We start from the raw sequence: 19,867 nt of genomic DNA, 5'->3' as shown, positions 1-19,867 counted from the left end.
TGTTGTCAAATCCTTTCATATGCACTGCTGAACCATCATCAAACGTTAACTTTCCAACTTAACACCAGTGTAGCCGGTGGCAGCCTGAAGGTTTACCATCTGCTCCCCACCAAAGTCAGTGTGGCCACCTTCAGAACATATGCATCAAAGCCCTGAGACATGAGATGGAAGGAATCCGGCACAAGTCAGCAGAAGGGGAGGCGCAGACCCGGAGGCAGGCAACAGGCAAGCCCACGGAACAAGCGAGCAGGGCGAGCCATTTGTCACCTTAGCAAATAACAGACAAGGTCACCGGGGACGCTACTGATGGTGGCATGGATAATATCTCTACTCTGTAACGCACAATGTCAAATAAGAATTCTTAAAGATATGAAAGAGTGAGTGGCATGACTGGTACCAATGTCACAAATTCAAAGAAATACTTAGTGAGTGCCCACCTGTTGTTTCTACGTCCAACACTCCTATTAGATCTTTTATATTGCATAGTGGTTAGAGAGTTTTTTTCTGCTACAGGGCTCCAAATTTACTATATGGACAAATGGTAAAGTTCAGCCTGTCTGCAGTTACCACTAGGGGGAGCTCACTGCATACTGTTAATTCAATAAACTCATTCTATGCAGCAAGCTCCTCCTGGTGGTGACTGCAGACATCCAGATTTTTTTTTATTTATAGGCTAACTATCAACAAACCAAACTTCTGATATGTCATAGTGACAAGTCAGAAGTTTTGATTAGTGGGGTTTCGAGAACTGAGACCCCCACCAATCACTAAAACCAAATGGCAGAAGCGGAGTACGGATCCAATAGAAAGTCTATGAGCCCATACTCCACTACATCGGCTTTCCGGAGAAAGCCGAACAGAAACGAAGCGGCTGAGCGCTCACACGAGTGCTTCTGCCGCTCGTTTTAGCGATTGGTGGGGGTCTCAGTGCTCAGACCCCCAGCAATCAAAACTTCTGACCAGTCACTATGACATGTCAGAAGTTTGTTGAACGTTTAGTTACCCTTTAACTTTATATCTATGCAGCTGATTGAGAGCTCTGCATACAAAAGGGGAGCTCCAACCACTATAAAGATACAAAATCCAAGTGAAAGTGAAATTTGGTAGAGGAGAAAAAGGGGGGCAAAAGATGGGGCTTCTGCATAGAACAAAACCATTCAGGTATCGTCACCAGGGTAAAACGGTGTCACAAGATTTTGGCAGCAGGCCCCGTACACCACATTTGGCACATGGCACCACATGATGTCATAGTGTTTTAGCACCAGTAACGTCACAGCATTATTGATACTTGGCACCAAAATGTCACAAACATATTGCTTTATACAACAGACACTTGGCAGTATAGTAAGCAGCATAAAACGAGACTTTACACAAAAGAACAATACCCGGGCATTTCAAATTATTTCACAATGCCAAGAGGCTTCGTTCTGACCCTCCTTCGGCAGTACCAGCATATTTGGTGCTAATCTGTCAAAACAACGGAAACCAAAACTGAATCCAACGGACCCCAATGAAAGCCATTGGGAGCCAGTGGTATCCGGGAACCACGACGCGTGTAAACAGAGCCTTAGAGGGGAAGTCTAGGGTGACAGCTGTTGACAGATCGCTCGCTCATAGGGCAAACAATCAAAAGTCTTTGACCCACCTTAGGGTCAGGCGATGATGGGAGAATTTACCATATAATGTTTTTTAGAAAAAAATTGCATTACAATAAGAAATGGCATTTAGATAGAATGAATTCCTCATGAAAGTAAGAATATAGGTGTCCTAGGAGGCCAACTGAACCCGGTGCTAAATGTCCATTGACAACGTTGGGCTTTATTTATCCCCTTTATGGGGTACCCGGCATCTGGTCAAAAACTACTGTACTGGAGGGCTAACAAGTACAACCCTTTAACCTGAACACTCATACTGAATGCCTTCAATTCAAATTAATGCCACCCAACATCCTCACTTAAAGGGATTGTCCCATCAGGACAAGCCCTGTCCATAAAAGGGCATATGATGTCACAGGGGGATCCCTCGCTTGGAAGCCCCCTCTATGAGTCAGAATGGTGAGTGCTTTATGGCGAGTGATTGAGGACCGGTCTGGTATGGCATGATTATTGTGTTCTGCAGTATGTAAAACATAACCAGTTCCTTTCAACCCACTGCCTGACCTCCAATTAGAAAGAAATCCAGTCTCCCTTTATACATCATGACCCCTCTTTGTAAGCTGATCCACGTTGTTGACCAAAAAAAAAAAAAGATGTACTCTGCCCTCTATCTCAAATAGATTTTGCAGGCGCTTAGATGGATTGCTTACATAAAGCTCGCCTTTTTTTTTTTTTTTTTTACCTTCCGTTGCTTTTGTTATTTTAAAAGTGCAGATGCATTCGAGTCATTTTCCCCTTTTGTTTCATATCCTTAAGATCCTCGGCTTCAAAGAGACCATGTCAGCATGCGGTCGATTTATGAGTGAACTCTTGAAGAGATGCTGAAGAATTACCTTGTCAATCACCCCAAGGACTCTGAAGGCCTTCAGTTCCTCCGCAGGACTCCTCAGGTTCGAAGAGGGCCTTGAACTCTCTGCTCCTGGAGGCTAATGGAACATATCAAAGATAAGACATCAATCAGTGTGGTACTTGAAGGAAGGCCGCCTGCTGGAGCAAATGCCAGGCCGAAGGAAACTAAATTTATCATAAATCACAGAGCCCAAGATGAAAGATGACGTTTTATGTGTGGTTCTAATTATTAAAGTTACGAGTAAATAAATTAAGAGGATGGAGAAGGAAAGAGAAAAAAAAACAAAAAACACAACGTAATAGAGAAATAGGCATAGATTTTTTTATTTTTTTTTAAAGGGAAATGAAAAGTACGGATGTTCTGCTCACATGTTCGAAAATATTTATGAAAAAAGTAGATTTAGAAAAGTGATAGAAGGAAAGATCCTCCTTATACCGTGGATTATAAGTTCTCAATAGCCCTGACCTGTGCATGACACGAGTAGACAACTGCCCCACCTATCAGACGGCCATAGAGCTACAATGATTCGGCCTAAGGCTGGGTTATACAGGTAGATTTCTGCCCACCACGAGCGCCAATCAGCGAGATAACAAGTCGATCAGCGCTCGTTTAAAGAACCTTTACATGGGCCGATGCAGACTGTACATTTACGATCGTTCCGTCCCCATACAGGGGATGTGCTTCCGACAACAATGATTTTTAGGGCTGCATGAAAGATGCGATCAGCTGATCGTTGCCATGTTGACCCAGCCGAACAACAAAGTTGTTCGGCCGATTATCGGCCCATGTAAACCGGTTTACATGGGCCGATGACCACCTGTCCACTGAGAACGATAACCTGGACCAACAAGGCACAATACTTTCTGGTCTGGGGGTTACTTTGCTAGATTGTATCGCTCCCAAGGGCTGCAATAAAACTAAAAGGGTTATTCCCATCTGAGATATTTACGGCACATGGACAGCGCAGCGCATGCGTGGCCACCTCTCCGCCTTATAACGTCCTCTCTGGAGTACCAAACAGGGGACTGGGGGAAATGCCATAAATGTCTGAGATGGATATACCCTTTTAAAAAGGTTGTCTCAAGACTAAAAGTTATCTTCTAACCACAGAACAAGTGATAACATGCTGATCGGTGGGGATCCAACCACTGGGACCCCCACCGATCACAAGAATGGGGTCCCGTTCCCCCGAATGATTGGTGCGGCAGGTCGCGCTTGCACCCTGCTGCTCCATTCTCTATGGAACTGCCGGAGATAGCCAAGCTCTGTACTCGGCTATCTCCGGCAGTCCCAGCCCTGCCGCTCAGTTCATTCAGAGGAATGGGACCCCGTTCTTGTGATGGGGGTTCTAGTGGTCGGACCCCCACTGATCAGCATGTTATCACCTATCATGTGGATAACTTTTAATCTTGAGACAACCCCTTTAAAGGATTACTCTGGGTAAAACTGACGCACTATGTATGCCGTGTGCAGGGCCGGAGGGGCTGAACTAGGCATTATACTGTAACAGTTTTGCCTGGATTAATCCTTTAATTTCCGTAAAATAGAAATTATACAGATCAGTGCCCCCATAACAGTGACAGCCACACATTGCACCTCAAATTGTGCCAACCACACAGTGCCCCCGTAACACATAGCACCTCCTGTAGTGCCAGCTGGGAATTGCTGCACAACACTCCTTTGCTTTCTTACATAGAAGATACATCTGTGCACTAATATCTATGGTCCGTGTAAGAGAGAACGAAGCTGCCGTCTCTCCATTAGAAGGATGAGGACAGCCGTGTCTTTCTAAACTATTGGGGTCCTCGCTTAACAACATCGCGTGCCACATGCAGCCCCGAGACGTGGGCTGTGCATCCATGATCTAGTCCTACTGGAATAAGACAGAGCTGCCCCTTTATTCTGCAGATCGGTGGGGGTCCCGGGAGTGTGATCCCCCTTACATTACACATTGATGGTCAACAATAGGCCAACAATGTAATATCCCAGAACACTCCTTTAGGCCGTGTACACACGGTGTAATTTACATGCTGATTCCGACGTTGATTCAGCGCTGAAACCGTCTCACTTTTGCCTCCTAATGCTTTCAATGGGAATCAGCGCTCATTAGTGCTGGCCGTGATATGGAGGAAACAATATGGCCACCGGTGACGGTATAGCAGCTCTAATGTAAAATGCTTTCATTTTTTACTGATTGGCAACTCTGCTAAATTAGGTTATGTGGGGGTTGGGGTGTATCTCGAAGGATACAGCAAGAGACATTCAGGAGTATAGGAAAGCTGGATGACAACCTCAGCAATGGGTGCAATATTGGTTACCACCAAACTTTCCTAGAAAAATAAAAAAGTACAAAGAAACATCTGAAGTCGACTGAAGGAGACTCAAGAATCTATTCATGTTCTTACATTTTTTGGAGGGAGTATTTGTAGAATTGTCTCTCTAACCTCTGTGTGTCACCAACAAAGATAAAACAAAAGAGCAGTAAATAGAAAAAACGCTAAAACGTCTCCCCAACCCTTACATTTGGATTACAGTAAAGCAGCGGTCGTATCCGCCTGTCCATAATAAGTGTGATCTGCGCACATTATAAAACACGGAATGAGCACAGGTGCAGCAATAAAGAGAAAACCCCGGCAGGACCGGCGATTAACAACCTGCGCCCAAGTGTGAATATAAAACCACAACGGACCGTCACGGAGCAAATGTTATAGAGAACAAAGTGTTGTATTAGGATGTTCTGCAGCAGCTGACGTGTGTATTGTGCTGTTCTGCAATAGCGGACGTGTGTATTATGTGGTTCTGCAGCAGCTGAGGTGTGCGTTATACAGTTCTGCAATAGCGGACATGTGTATTATGTGGTTCTGCAGCAGCTGAGGTGTGCGTTATACAGTTCTGCAATAGCGGACGTGTGTATTATGTGGTTCTGCAGCAGCTGAGATGTGCATTATGATGTTCTGCAGCAGCTGTGTGTATCGTGGTGTTCTGCATTAGCAGAGTTGGGTATTATAATGTTCTGCAGCAGCTGAGATCTGTATTATAATGTTCTGCAGCAGCTGAGGTGTGTATTATGAGGTTCTGCAGCAGCTGAGGTGTGTATTATGAGGTTCTGCAGTAGCGGAGGTGTGTACTATGAGGTTCTGCAGTAGCTGAGGTGTGTATTATGACATTCTGCAGCAATTGAACTGTGTATTAAGAGGTACTTCAGCAGCTGAGGTGTGCATTATGGTGTTCTGCAGCAGTTGGCACAAAGTACTGGATAATACACACGGCAGCAGCGTTATAGATGTCAGGGTGAGATAAGCAGTGCCTTTGTACTGTACCGCCACTCGTCTCTGTATAACAGTCAGGCTCGGACATCAGAATGTAATGGTTATACAAACACCATTATGACACGTCAAATAACACAAACAACATACCGGATATGGATATTCATTAGAAGATCAGGCATGTTATAAATTGTATGAACTGCCAATAAAGGTTTAATGTAAGGGGGGGGGGGCAGGCATTTTTGGTGTGAATAATGCAGATCCCAGTAATTTGAGCTTAATACTGATAAATTGTAGAGCCCTACTCTTGTAAGCTCAGTTGTTGCACTTTAAACGTGCCTGACAACTGCTTCCTGTCCGCCATATTAGATCTCCTGGGACTGCTTTGTCTGTCACACAGTCACCCAGAGAAAAGCGCTACCTAGCAGCCAATCACAGTAGGAGAACTTTCCCTGACCCATCCCTCTCAATTTGCAGGGCAATACTTGTTGACATCTATGCTTATAGAGAGAGAAACATGATCTGGTATCAATGACCAAACATTTATCTGTCTATCAGAGATGTGTCCGACATATTCTGTCTTATATATTCAGACACTGGTATAAGGTTATTTTGCATTTGTCTAGTTGAGAAACAGGGAATGCTGAGAAGTGTAGAAAAACTGTGATAACGATGAAGTAACTGCCTCGTCCTTCTTCCAAAAGAAATCAATGAAGTTGCACAAAACTGCATGAAAAATCTTAAATGTGAATAATCTATGATCTGGCCACTAGGTGGAGCCTCTATGGCACTGAGCATCTAAAAAGCACAATTTACAGGATGTTTTTGCTACAGAAATCTTCAGACTTAATACAAAATGAACAAAAACAAAATAAAAGCTAGAAAGTTGAAATTCTTTACATCAATGTTCTATAAATGTTCTTCAATGGTTTTACATTTGGGGCTGAAAGTGAATATAGCGCAACCATGTAACATGCAAAATTCAGCACGGTACATGTGACCCTTAACGCAGCTGTAATACGGTGCCCATAGACCTCTATACGGCCTATTGAACATTTATGCACCACCAGTCATATCGAGGTTTTTTCTGTTGGGTTCCATATGATCGCGGCATGCTCCGTTATATGCTGTATTGCAAAGGTATTCTCCCCTAGAAGCATTGCATTTAAGGGAAGATATCTCCGTATCAAGTTTTTGCCCTACGTTTAGTGTGTGCGCCAGGAAAGCTCCAGGCGCACACGCTAAATGTGCCCATAAGGTAGGGCTGGGCAATTAATTGAAAAATAATCGAAATTCAGCGCAATTAAATCGACGTCATCTTGCGAAATTTGGTTTTCTCAATTATTTTCTCCCAGTTTAAACTGTATCTGCATCTTCAGGACGCAGATACAGTTGAATCCAATGGTAGAGCAGGGAGCCGTAAGGTCCCTGCTCTACCGTTCTCTTTTATGTATCGCCAGACGCGAAGCAGTGACGTCATCGCGCAAGTCTGCGCCAAGCTGCACAGACCAGAGGAGCAGAGGGATTTCCTCCACTCATCATTGGAACGGGGTTAGGCGAGTATGTACATAATTATTTTTATCAGGCACTATTGGGGGCAGCAGTGGGGGCATTATACTGCATGGAGAGGCAGTTATGGGGCATTATACAATGTAGAGGCAGTTATGGGGAGAAATATACTGTGTGGAGGGCAGTTATTGGTAAGCATTATACTGTGTGGTGCCATCTATGGGGGCATTATACGATGCAGAGGCAGTTATGGGGGCACTATACTGTGTGCGGAGCACTATGAGGGCAATATACTGTGTTTGGGCAGTGTCAGGGGGTATATTACATACGATAGTATACAGCAGGCCCAGGGGATAAATATTAATTCAATGGCGTAGCCTGCAAATAAGGGGTGTGGCATGCAATATGGGGTGTGGCCTAAAGAATCGTAATCAAAGTTACATGTTCAATTAATCGTGATTTTGATTTACGTCATAATTGCCCAGCCCTACCATAGGGCTCCATTAGCCAGACAGAGGACAAAGGAGCGTCCTCTTGGCCTCCATTGGGCTGGTATACATTAGGTTAAATACAAAACTTTAGCGATTCATCCATCTCTCCGCATCTTTTTTTTGCAGACTGTGTTACTGGCTACCGGTGCAGAAAAACTCTCTGCAAACCCCAAAAATTGAAAAATTTACCATCTTAGTATATCCTCCCCCCTTTAGTACATCTGGCCCCTGGAACTCCACTTTCCACCCTCACACACAGACGCGGGGCCTTACCAGCTGTTCTATGCTACAGAATAATGGGGGTAACTTACTTCTCTGATCGCGCTCGTGTCTGATGAAGGGTTAAGACATAAGCTGGAAATGGTCTCCGCGCGCATCAGATACTCCGCCGTCTTCTTCTTCACCGCTTCACGTCGTGTTGGACTTGCCTCCCCTGAAAGAAAGAGGACAGATTCATTTTAGTTTCCGAAATGAATGAAACATGTAGAAAGTTCCAACACAAGAATAAGATTAAGAAGCCTATTGTTAGTTCATCATTAGTGACCCTACACAAGGGGAAATTAAACTCTGGTCCATTTCCTCCTGGACTCCGACATCTTCAGCTTGAATGTCTGAGGGGAGGAGCTTAGCTTGCCTGGTCTTTATTGCAGCAGAAGAAGCCTCTCAATGAAGATGCTCACAGCCTAAGCTCCACCCCTTTCACTTAGTGGGAGGGAACAATATGGATGCTTCCTGTGATATATATACACTTTTTTCTTCCCTTTTACATCTGGATTTGAAATCTTCCTGGATCAAAGTATATCGGTATATCACGGTAAAGCCTGGCTAAAAATATTCGTTTGCTTAACTTTAATGTCCCTTTAAGTGAACACATTTTGGCTAACGTCCTGTTGTGGACTATATGACTGTAGATATCACCCTCCCAAAATGGTAGAAGAAAATCCAACATTCAACAACCTTCATCTTAAATAATTTTCCACTGCAATAGTTATGTAGCAATGGATTGAGCAATTAGAACCCAATTTAGGCTTTGTTCACATCTGCGTTGGAGGCTCAGTTAGGGGCCCGTGTCAGATCCGGTCAGAAACGGCAAACAAAATAGCACAGAATGCTGCAGTATTTTGTCCGGTAAAACGACGGACACCGTGACGTAAACTCAACAAAAATCCAATAAACTCAATGGTTTCCGTCATGCAACGGATCCGGTGATTCTGTGAATGAAGCCTTACTGCCTATCACCTTTAAGTAATGAACACCGGTCACCTCTCCTGACATGTCTATTTTAGTGCATACTTGTATTCCCCATAATATAACAATTCTAGAATATCTTTACTTAGAACTCTGCATTGTGATGTTCCTCTGTCGTTCCTCCTGGAAATGCAGGGATAAATTGTCTGCTGGACATTACCCTTCACCTTGTCAATGGGGTGCGTCCCTACACAGTCAGATGCTGTTAGCACTGCTCCAATGACAAGAGGAATAGGAACACCCAGTTGTCAATGTATTCATACATTTCCAGGAAGAATAACAGAGGGACAGCACAATGCAGAGATCTAAGAAAAGATGCTCCAGAATTCTTATTTTTTGGAGAACATAAGTATTTACTAAAACAGACAGGTCATGAGAGCGGACCATTAAAGGAAGCCAAAGAAATGAAGTTCTATTATTTTGTAATAAAATGAAAATTTTAATAAAATATTTTACATAAAACAATCAAGAAAAAAAGTATAATATGTTGGAATATAACACACATTGTATCAACCTAATGTCTCTACTCGCTCTTTACTTTAGTTACTTCTTAAGAAAAAAAAAAAAAAAAGAGTCTTTGTAGATTCGGCTCAAAAGCAAAAAAAATAAAAAAGGGGGGGATTTTAAGACTGTGGCGGAGAACACATTTTCTGCAGGTCTCGGCTGTGGGCTTCTCGCAAGGGAGTCACAAACGCAGAGTCCAAGAAGCGCACATGGACTGTGTAATCGGCAGTTCCCAAGATCCTGGATAAAGGACGGCAGCCGGCACGCTTTACAGGGCAGATGGATAATGGCAGCTTTTGGGAGCGATCTGATAACCAGATGCTGACCAAGCAATGCATGAATCCATCCATCACTTACCAGTTCACGGCCAGTATACAGAGTTCCAGCTAACATTGGAAGGGTCTACACATCTTGTATAAGTCCCACAGAGGAGAGGGACATGGACGGCACAGAAAGTCTTATGTATGACATTTACACCAGTGTCAGACCAAAACAGCCGTGATCGGACTACGACAGCAATGCGGCTGTGATATCTTCAGGGTAATGAGGGATTCTAGTGCCACAGGGTCCATTGCAAAAATTGCTAAATATCATTTAAATAATTCCATGTCCTCCAATATGTTTTTAGGTGTGTTGATCATTGAAATTAACGAAAACCATTACAGGAGAAGTTGGCATTTCTAGCGCGAAGGGTACATGTGGGCTGTTATGTGGGTGTTCGTAAGGCTATGTTCACACGGGGTCTTTTGCCGAGTTTTTTGACGCGGAAACCGCGTCGCAAAACTCGGCAGAAACGGCCCGAGAACGCCTCCCATTGATTTCAATGGGAGGCGTCGGCGTCTTTTTCCCGCGAGCAGTAAAACTGCCTCGCGGGAAAAAGAAGCGACATGCCCTATCTTCGGGCGCTTCCGCCTCCGACCTCCCATTGACTTCAATGGGAGGCAGGAGAAAGCGTGTTTTATGCCCGCGGCGCTCAATGGCCGCGGGCGAAAAACGGCGCGATAATTGCTGTTCACACAGAGTATTTTGGGGGAGGAATATCTGCCTCAAAATTCCGTTTGGAACTTTGAGGCAGATATTCCTCCCCCAAAATACTCCGTGTGAACATAGCCAAACAGAGCGTCTTCCCCTTGTGTCCTAATCCAGGTAGACAGATAGAGGGTGTGAAAAGGAGTGTAACTTACACAAGACATATGGGGAGAGGGGAGAGGTAGGAGAGAGAACAGTGTGAGGAAGTCGCTGTATAATTTTAACTATATATGAGCGAGGGGGTCCATAGAGCGCAGAAGCCATAGAGCGCAGGAGCGAGGGGCCATAGAGCGCAGGAGCCATAGAGCGCAGGAGCGAGGAGAGCCATAGAGCGCAGAAGCCTTAGAACGCACGAGCCATAGAGTGCAGCAGCGAGGAGCCAAAGAGCGCAGGAGCCATAGGGCGCAGGAGCCATAGAGCGCAGGAGTCATAGAGCGCAGGAGTGAGGGGCCATAGAGCGCAGGAGCGAGGGGCCATAGAGCACAGGAGCCATAGAGCGCAGGAGCCATAGAGCGCAGGAGCCATAGAGCGCAGGAGCCATAGAGCGCAGGAGCCATAGAGCGCAGGAGCCATAGAGCGCAGGAGCGAGGAGCCATAGAGCGCAGGAGCCATAGAGCGCAGGAGCCATAGAGCGCAGGAGCGAGGAGCCATAGAGCGCAGGAGAGAGGAGCCATAGAGCGCAGGAGCGAGGAGCCATAGAGCGCAGGAGCCATAGAGCGCAGGAGCCATAGAGCGCAGGAGCCATAGAGCGCAGGAGCCATAGAGCGCAGGAGCCATAGAGCGCAGGAGCCATAGAGCGCAGGAGCCATAGAGCGCAGGAGCCATAGAGCGCAGGAGCCAGGGGCCATAGAGCGCAGGAGCCATAGAGCGCAGGAGCGAGGAGAGCCATAGAGCGCAGGAGCCATAGAGCGCAGGAGCGAGGGGCCATAGAGTGCAGGAGCGAGGAGCCATAGAGCGCAGAAGCCATAGAGCGCAGGAGCCATAGAGCGCAGAAGCCATAGAGCGCAGGAGCCATAGAGCGCAGGAGCCATAGAGCGCAGGAGCCATAGAGGGCAGGAGCCATAGAGGGCAGGAGCCATAGAGGGCAGGAGCCATAGAGCGCAGGAGCCAGGAGCCATAGAGCGCAGGAGCGAGGGGCCATAGAGCGCAGGAGCCATAGAGCGCAGGAGCCATAGAGCGCAGGAGACAGGAGCCATAGAGCGCAGGAGCGAGGGGCAATAGAGCACAGGAGCCATAGAGCGCAGGAGCCATAGAGCGCAGGAGCCATAGAGCGCAGGAGCCATAGAGCGCAGGAGCCATAGAGCGCAGGAGCCATAGAGCGCAGGAGCGAGGAGAGCCATAGAGCGCAGGAGCCATAGAGCGCAGGAGCCATAGAGCGCAGGAGCGAGGGGCCATAGAGTGCAGGAGCGAGGAGCCATAGAGCGCAGGAGCCATAGAGCGCAGGAGCCATAGAGCGCAGGAGCCAGGAGCCATAGAGCGCAGGAGCGAGGGGCCATAGAGCGCAGGAGCCATAGAGCGCAGGAGCCATAGAGCGCAGGAGCGAGGAGAGCCATAGAGCGCAGGAGCCATAGAGCGCAGGAGCCATAGAGCGCAGGAGCCATAGAGCGCAGGAGCCATAGAGCGCAGGAGCGAGGGGCCATAGAGTGCAGGAGCGAGGAGCCATAGAGCGCAGGAGCCATAGAGCGCAGGAGCCATAGAGCGCAGGAGCCATAGAGCGCAGGAGCCATAGAGCGCAGGAGCCATAGAGCGCAGGAGCCATAGAGCGCAGGAGCCATAGAGCGCAGGAGCGAGGAGAGCCATAGAGCGCAGGAGCCATAGAGCGTAGGAGCCATAGAGCGCAGGAGCCATAGAGCGCAGGAGCCATAGAGCGCAGGAGCGAGGAGAGCCATAGAGCGCAGGAGCCATAGAGCGTAGGAGCCATAGAGCGCAGGAGCCATAGAGCGCAGGAGCGAGGGGCCATAGAGCGCAGGAGCGAGGAGCCATAGAGCGCAGGAGCCATAGAGCGCAGGAGCCAGGGGCCATATAGCGCAGGAGCGAGGGGCCATAGAGCGCAGGAGCCATAGAGCGCAGGAGCGAGGAGAGCCATAGAGCGCAGGAGCCATAGAGCGCAGGAGCCATAGAGCGCAGGAGCGAGGAGAGCCATAGAGCGCAGGAGCCATAGAGCGCAGGAGCCATAGAGCGCAGGCGCCATAGAGCGCAGGCGCCATAGAGCGCAGGAGAAGGGGCCATAGAGCGCAGGAGCGAGGAGCCATAGAGCGCAGGAGCGAGGGGCCATAGAGCGCAGGAGCGAGGAGCCATAGAGCGCAGGAGCCATAGAGCGCAGGAGCCATAGAGCGCAGGAGCCATAGAGCGCAGGAGCCATAGAGCGCAGGAGCCATAGAGCGCAGGAGCCATAGAGCGCAGGAGCCATAGAGCGCAGGAGCCATAGAGCGCAGGAGTCATAGAGCGCAGGAGTCATAGAGCGCAGGAGCAAGGGGCCATAGAGCGCAGGAGCGAGGGGCCATAGAGCGCAGGAGCGAGGGGCCATAGAGCGCAGGAGCGAGGGGCCATAGAGCGCAGGAGCCATAGAGCGCAGGAGCGAGGAGCCATAGAGCGCAGGAGCGAGGAGCCATAGAGCGCAGGAGCGAGGAGCCATAGAGCGCAGGAGCGAGGAGCCATAGAACGCAGGAGCCATAGAGCGCAGGAGCCATAGAGCGCAGGAGCCATAGAGCGCAGGAACGAGGAGCCATAGAGTGCAGGAGCGAGGAGCCATAGAGCGCAGGAGCGAGGGGCCATAGAGCGCAGGAGCGAGGGGCCATATAGCGCAGGAGCGAGGAGCCATAGAGCGCAGGAGCCATAGAGCGCAGGAGCCATAGAGCGCAGGAGCCATAGAGCGCAGGAGCCATAGAGCGCAGGAGCCATAGAGAACAGGAGCCATAGAGCGCAGGAGTCATAGAGCGCAGGAGCCATAGAGCGCAGGAGCGAGGGGCCATAGAGCGCAGGAGCGAGGGGTCATAGAGCGCAGGAGCCATAGAGCGCAGGAGCCATAGAGCGCAGGAGCGAGGAACCATAGAGCGCAGGAGCGAGGAGAGCCATAGAGCGCAGGAGCCATAGAGCGCAGGAGCCATAGAGCGCAGGAGCGAGGAGCCATAGAGCGCAGGAGCCATAGAGCGCAGGAGCGAGGAGCCATAGAGCGCAGGAGCGAGGAGCCATAGAGCGCAGGAGCGAGGAGCCATAGAGCGCAGGAGCCATAGAACGCAAGAGCCATAGAGTGCAGGAGCGAGGAGCCATATAGAGTGCAGGAGCGAGGAGCCATAGAGCGCAGGAGCCATAGAGCGCAGGAGCAAAGAGCCATAGAGCGCAGGAGCGAGGAGCCATAGAGCGCAGGAGCCATAGAGCGCAGGAGCCATAGAGCGCAGGAGCCATAGAGCGCAGGAGCCATAGCGCGCAGGAGCCATAGCGCGCAGGAGCAAAGAGCCATAGAGCGCAGGAGCGAGGAGCCATAGAGCGCAGGAGCCATAGAGCGCAGGAGCCATAGAGCGCAGGAGCCATAGAGCGCAGGAGCGAGGAGCCATAGAGCGCAGGAGCCATAGAGCGCAGGAGCCATAGAGCGCAGGAGCGAGGAGAGCCATAGAGCGCAGGAGCCTTAGAGCGCAGGAGCCCTAGAGCGCAGGAGCCCTAGAGCGCAGGAGCGAGGGGCCATAGAGCGCAGGAGCCATAGAGCGCAGGAGCGAGGAGCCATAGAGCGCAGGAGCCATAGAGCGCAGGAGCCATAGAGCGCAGGAGCCATAGAGCGCAGGAGCCATAGAGCGCAGGAGCCATAGAGCGCAGGAGCGAGGGGCCATAGAGCGCAGGAGCGAGGGGCCATAGAGCGCAGGAGCGAGGGGCCATAGAGCGCAGGAGCGAGGGGCCATAGAGCGCAGGAGCGAGGGGCCATAGAGCGCAGGAGCGAGGGGCCATAGAGCGCAGGAGCGAGGGGCCATAGAGCGCAGGAGCGAGGGGCCATAGAGCGCAGGAGCGAGGGGCCATAGAGCGCAGGAGCGAGGGGCCATAGAGCGCAGGAGCGAGGGGCCATAGAGCGCAGGAGCGAGGGGCCATAGAGCGCAGGAGCGAGGGGCCATAGAGCGCAGGAGCGAGGGGCCATAGAGCGCAGGAGCGAGGGGCCATAGAGCGCAGGAGCGAGGGGCCATAGAGCGCAGGAGCGAGGGGCCATAGAGCGCAGGAGCGAGGGGCCATAGAGCGCAGGGGCGAGGGGCCATAGAGCGCAGGAGCGAGGAGCCATAGAGCGCAGGAGCGAGGGGCCATAGAGCGCAGGGGCGAGGGGCCATAGAGCGCAGGAGCGAGGGGCCATAGAGCGCAGGAGCGAGGGGCCATAGAGCGCAGGAGCGAGGGGCCATAGAGCGCAGGAGCGAGGGGCCATAGAGCGCAGGAGTGAGGGGCCAGAGTGCGGGGCCATAGAGCACAGGGGCCAGAAAGCGCAGGAGCGAGGGGCCATAGAGCGCAGGAGCGAGGGGGCAAAGAGTGAGAGCCTAAGGGGCCTTGCACACGACCGTGTTCGGTCCGTGATATACGGTCCGCATGTCGGCTGCATGTCCCGGACCGAACACAGTGCAGGGAGTCGGGCTCCTAGCATCACACTTATCTATGACGATAGGGGTCACTGCCTGTCCGCGGAACTACTGTCCCGTACTGTAATCATGTTTTAGTGTGTGACAGTAGTTACGTGGATAGGCAGTGACACCTAGCGTCATAGATAAGTATGATGCTAGGAGCCCGGCTCCCTGTACTTTGTACGGTCCGGGACAAGCGGCCGACATGCGGACCGTATATCACGGACCGAACACGGTCGTGTGCATGAGGCCTAAGAGTCTTCTATCCCGCACATCCTGAGAACCAGGCAATGTGTCAGCCTGAACTATAAATATAATTTGGACTTATAATAATATCAGGACACATTCCCATGCTGCGGACCTGGTGTGTATATAATGTGTATATCCAGGTAGTGCTCTCAGTCTGCTCGGATGATATATTCGCTGCTCACACTTAAAATGCAGCACGACTCCTGAAAATAAAGACCCTTAATATAAACCCTTCGAGACTCCCGGCTTTTACTGGGGAAATAAGCAGCTGCGCCTAATCCAGATCCGCATGAATGAAAATATTTCAGCGACGAAAACCTCCCCCTTGGTTTATTTTCCATTTGACTTTCCTGTAATTATTTTGTAAACTGTTCGCATAACAATACATAAAAACATCTGCAAAAACAGGTAATTAACGTGTCAAGCCTAACTAATGCATTTTTATGGTGTCCATGCTTCGTCAGCTGTAATTATAAGTCTTTTTAAGCAAATGATGGTGCGGCGGCTGCAATGTGCAAGTGCTTATTTCGGAGGCCTTTTCTCTGGTAGTGCAAACGGAACATAAACTCAAAAGCGACTTAATTACCTGTAAAACCAAACTCAACGCACATTTACAGGCAGACGAGAAATTACTCCTTTGCTTCGAAACGTACCAATAACACGCCTCGGCGCCCATCTCGCAGGAACAATGAGCTGCCTGAGAGCGCCAATTAATTGTGCGGAGTTTTTACACAATGCGACCTATAGAAATGTTTTGGGAGTCGCGAGGAGGCAAATAACTGTTTTGACGCTGAATGTAAATAATCCTTTCAGATGAAACGTATTAGGGCGTATGCGGGGGAAGGGGGGGGTGGGGGATATAACAAGTGGAGGGATTGATGTAACTCAGAACATAGTGTACAACATATGGATATTGTAGACGTCTAAACGACTAATACACAGCATAAAAGCCGTGAGTAAAGCAGCCATGGACTTAAAGACGACCCGTCACTAGGTCCTACAAAGCGAGTGATTAGTCTCCCCTAATAGCCGCTATGTCTAAGAGTCCGGCGCTGGTTGTCCTGTACTTGTGCGTTCCCCCGTTGCTGAGCTATGGACCCCTCTTTATTTAGCATCCAATATGGAAATGACCCGCTGGCTGAAGACTGTCTTTATGAGACAGCCTCACGCTGATAGGTCAGAGGCTCAGTGGTAGCTCCGCCCATTAATAGTTGCTGGCGGCCAAACCCACTTGGCTAGCCAGCGGGTCATTTCCATATTGGTTGCTAAATAAAGAGGGGTACAAAGCTCTGCAATGGGGGGACGCACAAGTACAGGACAAACCGTGCTGGACTATTAGACACAGAGGCTATTAGGTGAGACTAATCACTCACTTTGTAGGACCTAGTGACAGGTCGCCTTTCAAGGGGTTTTCCCGCTTTGGACAATTCTTTACTTGTTAGAAAAGACACTTGACCATAAGAAGATCACAAAGTGTCCACCTGCTGGCACCCCAGCGATCAGCTGTAATCTATAGAGTAACCTGGTAGTAAGTGTTCAATTTGCCTGCAGTGCCACCACAGGGGAAATGAAGAATTACACAGTGTCTATTCATATAAATGGGTTGTCTGTGTAATGCAGGACAGGACAGGTCCTCAAGAGTGAGAGAGACGCTCTTTGTAACCGCTCTCCACTCTGGACAAGAGGTGAGGATCCTGAAGAGAGGACCCCCCCCAAATTAAAGGGGTTTTCCCACGAGGGACATTTACGACATATCCACAGGATATGTCATAAATGTCTGATAGATGCGAGTCCCACCTCTGGGACCCGCACCTACCTCTAGATCAGGGCCCCCTAAACCCCGTTCTACCTCTTTGTGTGTCGGCTGACTTCCGACCATGAAGGTGAAAACAGCGTAGCTTGCTGAGCTACGCTGTTTTCGTTAGCCCCATAGAACTGAATGGCAGTTACGGAAACAGCGCAGCTCGCATGCTGCGCTGCTTCCGTAACCACTATTCAATACTATGGGAGTTACGGAAACAGCGTAGCTCAGCGAGTTACGATGTTTTCGTAACTCGCGACCATAAAGACAGGAAATGGCTGGGAGTCAGTGATAGCAGTCAAAGGGTTTAGGGGGCCCCGTTCTAGTATAGGTGGGAGTCCCTGAGGTGGGAGCTGCATCTATCAGACATTTATGACCTATCCTGTGGAGTTATAGGAAAATCCCTTTAACTCAGAATTCCCAAATAGTTTATATGAGAACGGGTTTTCTTAAATAGACACCTCCTTTAAAGGCGTATTCCCATCTTAGACATTTATGGCGTATCTTGTGGCTGTGCCATAAATGTCCGATAGATGCGGGTCCCAGCTCTAGGACCCGCACATATATTAACAGAGGTCACCCGACCCCGTGCGGTCTTTGTAACGCACTACAGTCCGCTGAGCTGTGTTCTGTGAGATGTACTTGATTTCCCACGAGACTGTTGTACAGTTCATGGAGCATACACTTCATCTCTAACAATGCACAATATGAATAAAATATGATGCGCTGGTACTCAAGATTAGTAAAAGAGGAGCAAAGCAAAAAAATCTGAGAAATTTCTCGAAAATTGGATGAGGATTATATCTAAATTTATAATGTAAAATGGATTCAAAATCAAACTGATGCCTTAAAGAGGCCGTATCACCTCTCCTGACACGTCTGTTGCAGTAAATACTTGTATTCCTCATGAAATCAGAATGCTGGAACATATTTTCATAGATTTGTGCGTAGTGCCATTCCTCTTTTATTCCTCCTGGAAATGTATAATTAACAACTGGATGTTGCCATTCCCCTTAACCCCTTCCGGACATCCGCCGTGTGTGTGTGTGTGTGTGTGTGTATGTATATATATATATATAGAAAAATCGCATGTCGGGTGGGGGAGTATGGAGCGGGCTGAGAGTAAGTGTGTCGGCTGTGTGTTACAGCCGACACTTAAGGGTAACGAGAGGGATCCCACTCAAGCGCGATCCCACTCGTTTAACCCGTTAAATGCCGCGGTCAATAGAGACCGTGGCATTTAAAATTACTAGAAACAGGGGGACGGCCCCCTGTAACGTTACAACGACCCCCCGCAACACGATCGTGGGGAGCCGTTGGTTGTCATGGCAGCCTGATGAAAGTCCCAGGTCCGCCATCTTTGTACTCCTATGATCATAGGAGACTGACAGTATCACTATATACTGCAATACAACGATCGCTGGTTCAAGTCCCCTAGGGGGACAAGTAAAATAAGTGAAAAACCATAAAATATAGTTTTTTTAATAAATAAAATAAAAATAAAAAAATGTTACAAAAAAAACCTTTTCCCATAAGCACAAAGTAAAATTTGTAAAAAAATTAACATAACTGGTAATGATGTGTCCGTAAAAGTCTGAACTATAACAATATATCATTATTTAGTCCGCATGGTGAACGCCGTAAAAAAACAAAAACACCAGAATCAAAAAGTCTCATCTACCCTAAAATGGTACCAACAGAAATTACAGCTCGCCCCACAAAAAATAAGCCCTCATACTGCTCAATCGACGTAAAATTAAAATAGTTCTGGCTCTCAGAATATGGCGACAAAACGAAAATTTTTATTTTTAACAATCAGTTTTTTCCTTGTAGTAAAACATTTTTAAAAAAACTATATATATTTGAGATCGCTGTAATCGTATTGACCCGCAGAATAAAGTTAACATGCCGTTTTTCCCGCATGCTGAACGCCGTGAAAACAAAACTCCCCAAAAGATTGAGGAATCGCTGTTTTTTTTTTCCTATTCCACCCCACAAATATATATTTTCCAGTTTCCCACTATATTATATGGTACAATAAACGATGCCGTGAAAATCTACAACTCGTCCCGCAAAAAACAAGACCTAATACGCCAATATTGATGGAATAATAAAAAAGGCTTCGGCTGTAGATCCCTTTTGCATTTGGGAAGCACACAAATGCGTGGTGCGCGGGGCCTTTATCCGGGTGGGTACTAAACTTAAAAAGGAACGATCGGCACTCTTGAGGGATTTATTGACCCGGATACATCGCTTGGAGCAGTCACATAACGCAACTCAGGACAGGGTGGTGGGGGTGGAATTGGGACAGTTGAGAGATCAGGTGCGTTCATTATGTCTGACTAAGGCAAGGGCCTCCATAGTTAAATGTAGACGCCACTTTTATGAATTTAGTAACAAACCCGGAAGGGCTTTGGCTAGAGCGCTGAAAAAGACCCGCGCCCGTACATATGTCCCTTATGTTCTAGGCCCACAAAACCGCAGCCTCCAGCTTCCAAAAGACATCTCAGAAGCCTTCCGTGCCTACTATCACACTCTTTATAATTTCCCCCGAGCACCTCCTTCCCTGGAAGGTGGTGGTCACCGGGAGAAGATTGACCAGTACCTGCGGTCATCAGGGATGAAATGTATCCCTCCTGAAGCGATTGCGGCCCTGGAGGCACCCATTTCCCCGAA

The 19,867-nt window shown here is 48.7% G+C and overlaps 1 protein-coding gene and 1 long non-coding RNA gene across 2 annotated transcripts in view; one reads left to right on the top strand and one right to left on the bottom strand.

Annotated features, from left to right (window-relative positions):
• Positions 1-2,758, top strand: part of LOC142760249 (uncharacterized) — a 131,344-nt gene extending 128,586 nt beyond the window's left edge. The window contains exon 5 of the long non-coding RNA XR_012883282.1: positions 2,412-2,758. This is a non-coding gene — a long non-coding RNA (uncharacterized LOC142760249). The remainder of the gene's footprint in view (positions 1-2,411) is intronic.
• RPS6KC1 (ribosomal protein S6 kinase C1) overlaps positions 1-19,867 on the bottom strand; it is a 148,160-nt gene that overhangs the window by 70,160 nt on the left and 58,133 nt on the right. The window contains exons 8-9 of the mRNA XM_075863323.1: positions 8,083-8,204; positions 2,489-2,581 (exon numbers count right to left, since the gene is read on the bottom strand). Coding sequence (XP_075719438.1) covers positions 2,489-2,581; positions 8,083-8,204 — 215 coding nt within the window. The remainder of the gene's footprint in view (positions 1-2,488; positions 2,582-8,082; positions 8,205-19,867) is intronic.

Source organism: Rhinoderma darwinii, chromosome 4, assembly GCF_050947455.1.
Source record: "Rhinoderma darwinii isolate aRhiDar2 chromosome 4, aRhiDar2.hap1, whole genome shotgun sequence".
Taxonomy (NCBI): Eukaryota; Metazoa; Chordata; class Amphibia; order Anura; family Rhinodermatidae; genus Rhinoderma; species Rhinoderma darwinii.
The sequence above is the reverse complement of the archived record's forward strand: the minus strand, read 5'-3'. Positions and strand labels throughout refer to the sequence as shown.